The 8153-nt window shown below is 37.1% G+C and overlaps 1 protein-coding gene across 1 annotated transcript in view; it reads left to right on the plus strand.

The window, feature by feature from the left end:
- Positions 1–673: 673 nt before the first annotated feature.
- The window catches only part of LOC104489397 (RUN domain-containing protein 3B-like), a gene marked incomplete at its 5' end in the record, with an annotated part of 18928 nt that continues 11448 nt past the window's right edge, over positions 674–8153 (plus strand). The window contains one exon of the mRNA XM_010131554.1: positions 674–831. Coding sequence (XP_010129856.1) covers positions 674–831 — 158 coding nt within the window. The remainder of the gene's footprint in view (positions 832–8153) is intronic.

Raw genomic sequence — 8153 nt, forward strand, 5'->3', positions numbered from 1 at the left:
GAGAGTCATAAGGGTTGCCTTGTATCTTTTACAGTATCAGCTGGAAAAACAGTGGCATAAATGAACGTGCACATTCCAGCTGTATGTTTCCAGTATTACTAAGAAAAGTGACCTTCACCAGTTGTCCTACCTTATGCTTTACTGTAGATTTATTTCAATAACTTTCATCTTTTGTCATCATTTGTCATTTTTGTGTGTGATGTGGTATTGCAGTTTTCAAAGGAACTTTAAAATAATGTTGGAAATTTTTAATAATAGTTGTGGACCCATTTCATTAACTACATAGAACCATATAGATACATTCTACTCTTGTCGTTCTTATGAAATATCTAACATCCTGCATCTGTTAAGTTTTAGAGTTCTGTTCTTTTTCTTGTACTAATGAATGTTCTATGTTTGTTTTTGAAAAATGAATTAGTATTTCATGCTGGTAGCATTCCTGTCTCATTGTCTCATCCATTATTCTGTTCCTCTGCAGGAATATAAATAAGTACAAGACTTCTGTGGTATTTAATAGGAAACATCGTACTAGTCTGTTTAAAAAATTTTTTTTAAATCTCGACAACAAAAGCAAAGTACAACAGTATACATCTTAAGAAAAAAGTGGACATAGATAATTTAAAGTTTTTTAGATAATGTGTTCTTTGAAGCTTTCTAACACTTACATTTGTAGGGTTACCTTGAAGAATTGGTACGACTCAGAGAAAACCAGCTATCTGAATCCGTCTCACAGAATAAACTGCTGTTACAAAGAATTGAAGATATGGATCTAGCCCATAAAATGGAGAAGGAGCAGCTGGAATATATCATTGTGGAACTGCAAGACCAGTTGTAAGTTAGTATATGGAGAAAAGTTGTTAGAACAGTGTTTCTTAAATTATTTAACTTATTTAACTATTCAATATGAAGATCTTATGGTTCTGTGGAAATGAGTCAAAATTCTGGAAAAAATTTGATGTAATGTACTTTTTTTTATTTTTTAATTTTTTTTTTTGCCTGAGAAGTCGTATTCTGAAATGGCTCCCCTGAAAACTGCTGTAGTGTTTGGAAAAAGCTTACAGTAAACTGCTTTACATTTTTAATGCATTTTTATAAAATATTCTTTATATTTTATTAGTTCCAACTTTAAGACTACCCTTAAAAAATATTGGAAGCAGCTTCCTTTTAAACACTACTTTTAAAATGTTAGGCAGGAGAGGATAAAGAAATATTTATTTTCTTTGTATAGATTCTATTTGATTTGATGTGGCTCAGACACAGTAAAATTTGATCTGGTAGTCCTAAAAATATTCAAATTGATGAAACACTTTGCTCTTCACACTTTCTTCAATGCAAGCCAAAATGCTAAAACAACAGGAGAAAGTTTTATTTTTTAATAATATATGTGAACCCTAATATAAATATTTGAGTATATTATGATCCTTACATAGTTTATCCTCCCAACCGTGTCTGTTGTGTAGGGAGATACTGTCTTTTTGCAGAGCTGCTCCCGGGTAATGTTTAAAGACCCAGACAGATGGGAGACTTGCTGAGTGGTGATAAATTGCCACAAGACTGCTATAGCGAGCATCTGCAGTACTTGTATGTTCTGTTCTGTTCATAACAAATACAGGATAAATTACCTTAAATCTGGACTAATTTCTCTGTGTCTGAGCCCTGAAATAAAATTGAAATCATCTGCAATGTTGGAAACAGTCCAGGATGAAGAGAATATAAAGATGGCTTTCGGGTAGGTTGGCAGAGGTAGGTTCCCTCTGCCTAATGCCGCGCAGAGACACCACCTGGAAGGGTCTTTTCCATGCAGTAAAAAGTCCTTCTAGCTTGTAAACAAAGGCTTTTTTGTTTGGTTGGTTTTTCTTCCCCTCTGTGTCTTGTGGTTAGTCATTTTATTGCTAGTGCCTGAAATGGATTTAATGAAAATCCTCAGGAATACAGCATTTGCATTTTATTTATGTCAATTTCAGAGTGGAGGAAGAAAAAAGTTGCGGGTTTTTTAATTCTTTTTTTAGCCTTTGATTTGTTTTGTATTCTGATTGACTGTAAGCTTTTGAGAGATACCTGTTCTCTGAACTTACTGGTATAGCTAGTGATTCATGTTACACTTCTTTGGCCTCCCTGATTATTTGGGAAGGTTGGGGGGAAGGTGTGAGCTCGCTTAAACCCACTCTGGTACTTGGGAATTTTGAACATTCAGACCTGCTGTTAACTTTATGCTATCAGGCTGTTCTAAAGATACCAGTCTTTGGGGTTTGATTTTTGTTTGCTGGCTTTCTTATGTAAAGGCTCAAACTGTGGAGCAGTTTCTGTTGTATCTTGACGTGTGTTCTTGTATAGCTGTTTGTGAGACACTGCAGTCAGGAGCCTTGGCAACACTAGGTATTTGGAGAGAGGTGTAATTTTCCATTGTTATTGCTATGAGTGTAGCGTGCCTGCAATGAACTCTTTTTAAAGTGTGTTAGAAGCTCATAGTTCCTTATTGGGGAGAGGGAAGGGAAGGGAAGAAAAGGTTTCTGATGGTCAACACCAGTCATAATTAACATGTTTTAATCATTCTTTCATATTTGTTTCCTCTCCCTAGTCTCCCCCCCTTTTTTCTTTTTTTTTTTTTTTTTTAATTTTAACTGACCAAGGATGACCTAGCAGCAGAATATGTTGTATCAGTACTGTGTCTGTAATGAGGCATGAGTTTAGCCAATTGGTTTTTATGGTCCAGCCATTTTAGAATGATGTTCACATAGTTCCAAGTCTTTGTTCCCCTACCATTAGCAGCTTTTCAAAGTAGTAAATGTATGCATAATTTTTTAAAAATCTTTATCATCAGGAAAGAGCAAGTTTGGGATTGTAATTCTACCCAAGGCATACTATACTACTGTTGACATTTGATTTAGGATCATTTCCTGTGTAATGGAAACTATTATAAATAAACTTCCCATATTTTCTTTTTAATAATGTTTTTGTATTACACTGGCTATTGTTAAGGTAGCAAGTTCTATCGCTTCAGACTTCTGTTGAGTAAGTATTTGTTGATGTTTCCAAAATGGTATTTCACAGGCATACAGGTCACAATGTTTTACACAGTCTCAATGGATTTGGGCAGAATCAGAGTCTATGTCTAGGTCTGCCCCATTGCTGCCCACCTCACACACACAAAAAGTCAGGAGTGGGGAATAGAGATTTGACTGTGTTGACAGTATAGGTTGTTACTGTTGCTGACCTGGAAACTGGAAAACACTAGTGATCAACAAGGCTTTCAGATTATAAATTAGATTATCTACAGAGAAACTTTTCAATATTCACATTTAACAAGGCAGTTTGCCATAAACATGAAATAAATATGGAGATAGGAGACTGGAGAAACTTGGAAGTAATTTTTGTTTTACAGCTGCTGTGCAAAACTCAAACTTCTACAATTTTCAGTGTTTTAAGTGTCAAAACTACAATGAAGAACACAGTTTTCAATTTAATTAAAAGCCATTTCATGGATCTCATTAATACCAGTATCTGGAAAACAGTGAAGCTGAAAATTTACCAAATTAGTTATTAACAGGAGCATAACATTTTCTGTGTTTCTCAGTTTAATTAGATTTTTTAGTAATACGCCCATCTATCTTGGAGATTGAACGTCTCATTTTGCTGACAGGTGTCTGATGGCAAATCAGGTTAGAAAAGTGGAATTGCAATACCCCATGTAATCATCAGTCAAACACATTTAAACTAATGCACAGCTGATCAAGAAGAAGGTTCAGACTAGATATTCGGAAACATTTCTGTACCAGGAGGGTGGTCAAACGCTGGAACAGCCTTCCTAGAGAGGTGATGAATGCCCCAAGCCTGCTGGTGTTTAAGAGGCATTTGGATAGTGCCCTTAATAATACGCTTTAACTTTTCATCAGGCAGTTGGACTAGACCATCATTTTAAGTCTCTTCCATCTGGAGCTACTTTGCTCTTTCGCGACACTTCTAGCATCTCCAGATGATGTGATTGCCTAGTAATATGTGTCAGATGTAATAATAATGAGGAATATTCTGGCTTTCATTTGCTTTCTTCAGAAGTGTTTGCCATAACTGGGATGTGTTTTTGCCTGAGACTTGTCATAGTTGAACATTAGAGGACAGTGCTTTAGGCTCCACTTTTCTATAGAAATAGTGGGGTTTTTTTACAGTGAGGGTGGGGCAGTTCCTAAGGCCTTAAAGGGCTTTACATTAACAGCTCACAGAAGGACAGCCAAGAGAAGCCTGCAACCCACGGTGTGTCTAACTGAAGAAAACAGGTTGAATTCCGTAACATTCAAAATGTGATGGGAGAGGGATCCCAGATCATCACGGAATGGTATTCCGGAGTATTCAAAACTCACAGAGGCAGCCATTTCTTCCTCCTCTTAAGATCCTGCAAAGAAGTGTTGAAAGTCTCTTGGAGCAGAGATCCATTTGATTGTGCACGCCATCAGTGAAAAACATTCAGTGAAAAACCTGCACACATCAGTGAAAAAAATTACCCCCCTAATATAGGTACATTTGTTTATAAATTATACACGTGTACTACTCTGCTTATATACGAGGGATGCTTCAAAAGTAATGCCTCCTATTTTATTATGGTGGCCCACAATGTCAGAGGCAGATGTTGGGGCTACAGCCATAGAAGTTGAACCTTCTCATCGATATTCCGTTAAGTTTTGTTGCTGCAAGACAGATGGCAGCAGAGGGGCTGTCTGACAATGTGGGGTCTGACAGGGCGGTCGTATGAAGCGAAGGAAATTTCCACAAGTTAAAAATTGCACCCACTGACATCCATCGACACTGTTGAACGTTTACGGAGATGAAACAGTGGGTGTCAGCACAGCGAGGGGGTGGGTGGCGCGTTCCAGCCATGGTGACAGTGACGGTGGGTCCTCTCCACTGGTGCAGATTGTTACGAGGATGGCACGCAGGCTCTTGTTCATCGCTGGGGAAAATGCTCAGCCCATGGTGGAGACTGTGTCGAAAAATAGTGTTTTGTAGCTGAGAATTTGCTCTGTCAGACAGCGTTATTGTGCTCTTTGTATCTGTTGTGGTTTCTATGAAATTATGCAGTAAATGGGAGGCAGTACTTTTGAGCAACCTAAGTAGTATGTACATTATAAAACATACAAAAAACTGAAATCAAAAAGGATCATATAAAGATGAAATAAATACAAATTTATTCTTTTTTATTTATTAACAGTACAAAAAGTATTTTCGTCCTGTACACCAAAGGATTGAATTACACACCCCAGTTTGGAGACCACTGCCTTGAAGGACTAGTTAGCTCAGTCAAAGAAGTGACTGAGCAAAATCTGGAACTGTTTGTCCACAACATCCTTGCATTAAAACTTTATCTCAGTTTAAACAGGCTTTTTTCCCCCCTTAGAGTGATTCTGTCTTTCTTTCAGCTTACTTGCTATCTGAGGCAAACTCTGCTCATCTTTGTAACTTTAAAGTTAGTTCAGATTCTGCATCATATATAAATTGATCAATTTCCCGAATAGTGACTCATCTCCTGCATAGTGACTCACTGATGTTACAAAAGCTAATAAAAAAACCAAAGAAATAATTTTAAATAAAGTGATAAGGAAAAAGGAAAGTATTATATACAAAGGTAAACCCTCAACCTAAAATGGTTTAATTTTCTTTTTTCTGCTGTGATTTTTGTGGAAATGATAATAATGGTTTGCATAATGTTTACCAACCTAGGTTTCCTCCTAAGGTATTTTTCAGGTTCTCAGGCTGGTATGGCTGGTATAAGATGGTACAGCACCTTTGTCCCATCTGATGCAATGTTTTAATTCTTTTTATCACATGTATTGAAAACATATTTCTTAGATTTAGTGGCTATGCTATATTTTATACTGCTCTGTTTTTTATATTCCTCTGCTCTTTCCTCCCGTATCCCTGTCTTATTTTGGTGTTTTGTGGAGGGAAGAAACATCAGGAACACTCTTCCGCGTTTGGCGTTGTCTTTGTTTATAAGAGTCTTTTATAAACAAACCTTTGTTTATAAGTCTTTTGATAAGACTCAAATGGTATTGTAGGGACACTCATGTCTTGCATTGCATTAAGCTTTTCTGTATAATTTAGAAATCTGTGTATGTTTTAGCAAATCTTAAAGCTAGATTTATTTAATTTGGCTGTTACTTCAGAACTGATTAGTCTTTTCAAGACCCAAATAGTGCTTGTACCCCATTCTTAGTATTTTATGTAATACAGCTGTCTGATAGATCCAGCAATACTACAGTTCCTATCTGGATAATACAAATGCCTTTGTAAAGAGAGGAGATGACAGTTTCACTGCAACCCTGAGAAGACCCTTTGTTTCAGTGACACTCTTCAACTACAGTAAACGTTCTGTTTATGTTTCCACTGCTGACTTGTATACAGCCTGTCACTTACGTTTTACTCTTTTCCAGGCATTGTCTCTTAGAGTACTCTGTCCATACACCTATTACTCCATGTGTCAGAACTGTGTTGAGCTCGAGCTAATGCAGCCTGCCTTTCAGAGAAGTTCATCAGCCCGTTCTCAGCAGCACCTGAACACAGACACAATAGTTCTTTGAGAGCAGCATGGTCAGAGTAAAGTCATACGTGTTTAAGTCCAGGCAAAATAAGCTTCTCTGTTTCAAAAACACCAGATTACGGAGAACTTAAAGGAAGATTTGCTATATTGTTTGTGGCAAAGATGATTCCTTTCCAAAGACTCATCAATGCCCCGTTTGGTTAAAAAAACTTGCTTATGAAAATGGTATCTGTGCTTTCATTGTTTTGTCAAGATACTATTTGTAAATGCTCTAGAGCCTTCAGGGTGCTGCCACAAACACTCTGCTCAAGAGCAGGCAGGGGAGGGTCACAGATGAAGGCACAAAGCTGTAGAGGCTATAACTGTGCTAGCAGGTGTAAAGCAGAGAAATGCTTGTCCAACAAAACAGAAAGCTCTGAGCAAAGGCTTTGAAATTTAGCCTGTATTTTGTGCCTCCTTGGGAGTAAAATGTTAAATTTGGGTTGCTGGGTTTTGTAGTCCTTGCTCAAAAACTGAATCATTTGGAGAAATAGGAAAGCTGGATCACTTTTTTAGTACTCTTCCCTTCATTTTCAAATACTCCTCTTGTAAGACTTTTTTTTTTTAAGGAATTGAATTCCTGCACTGCATAAGTACAGTAAATCCCATTTAGTTTAACTTCTTTATTTTCTCACTGAAAGGAAGTTGGAGATTTAATTTTAATATTTGATCTTCTTGGCAAAACGGAGAATGCTAATCCTTCTTTCCTTTTAAAGCTTTCACGGATCCTTGCTATCAAACATTAATTCACATTAGCCACACTACTATTTGTAATGCTTCCTGTATGTCCTCTGTATCCCTAAAGTTTGAAGCAGCAGTTTTAGTATTGTAGTCTGGCCTGTTTTCAGCTCTTTCTTTTCTCACGTTATTTGTACTTCTTTTTTTAAGCAGCACAGAAAAATCATTGCGTGTGTGTTTTGTTTAGACAGTGTTTTGGATTTTGGTTTTGTGGTATTCTTTCTTTCGAAGTTTGCTGCAATATTGTACTTCTGTTTCTCAAAGGTGTGGAGAGACAGCAAGAAGGGAAGTTCTGTTTGCAGCGAGGTAGAAAACTGTAAAGCCACAGGTTTCCTTTTTGCTTAGAAGTATTACTAGGAAGAGTTTATTTGGGTGTAGCACATGAATAGACAGACTCCTGCAATTCAGACAGGAGCATACAGAATAAGGGACAGCAAAGAAATATGCAGAATTATACAAAATTGCAACCAAGCCTCTGCAGTGACAGAGGACATGCTATTCTTAGAATCCAGAGGGATTGCATGAGTTTATTGGGCAGCAGGAAGCCGAAAGCTTCTGCATTAATAGCAGCCTGAAGAAGAGGACTTACTCTGCAAGACACAGTAGATAGGGAGGGTTTTCTTTTTAAACCCTCGTATTTTAAGATCTTACTCTGAACTTTTAAAAAAGGGATTTAAAAGGTTTATACTAAAATAAACCTTAAATTCTAAAAAAGTTAAAAGATTTTGAAGTTTTTGGTGTCTTCAAGGACTAGATGTGTTGGTACATTTACAGCACAATGCTGGTTGACTCCGAAGTGAAAAATACTCGTATGTATAAAGAGAATCCCCTCTGTGCTCTCTTTCCC

The sequence above is a fragment of the Buceros rhinoceros genome, unplaced genomic scaffold, assembly GCF_000710305.1.
Source record: "Buceros rhinoceros silvestris isolate BGI_N320 unplaced genomic scaffold, ASM71030v1 scaffold16192, whole genome shotgun sequence".
Taxonomy (NCBI): Eukaryota; Metazoa; Chordata; class Aves; order Bucerotiformes; family Bucerotidae; genus Buceros; species Buceros rhinoceros.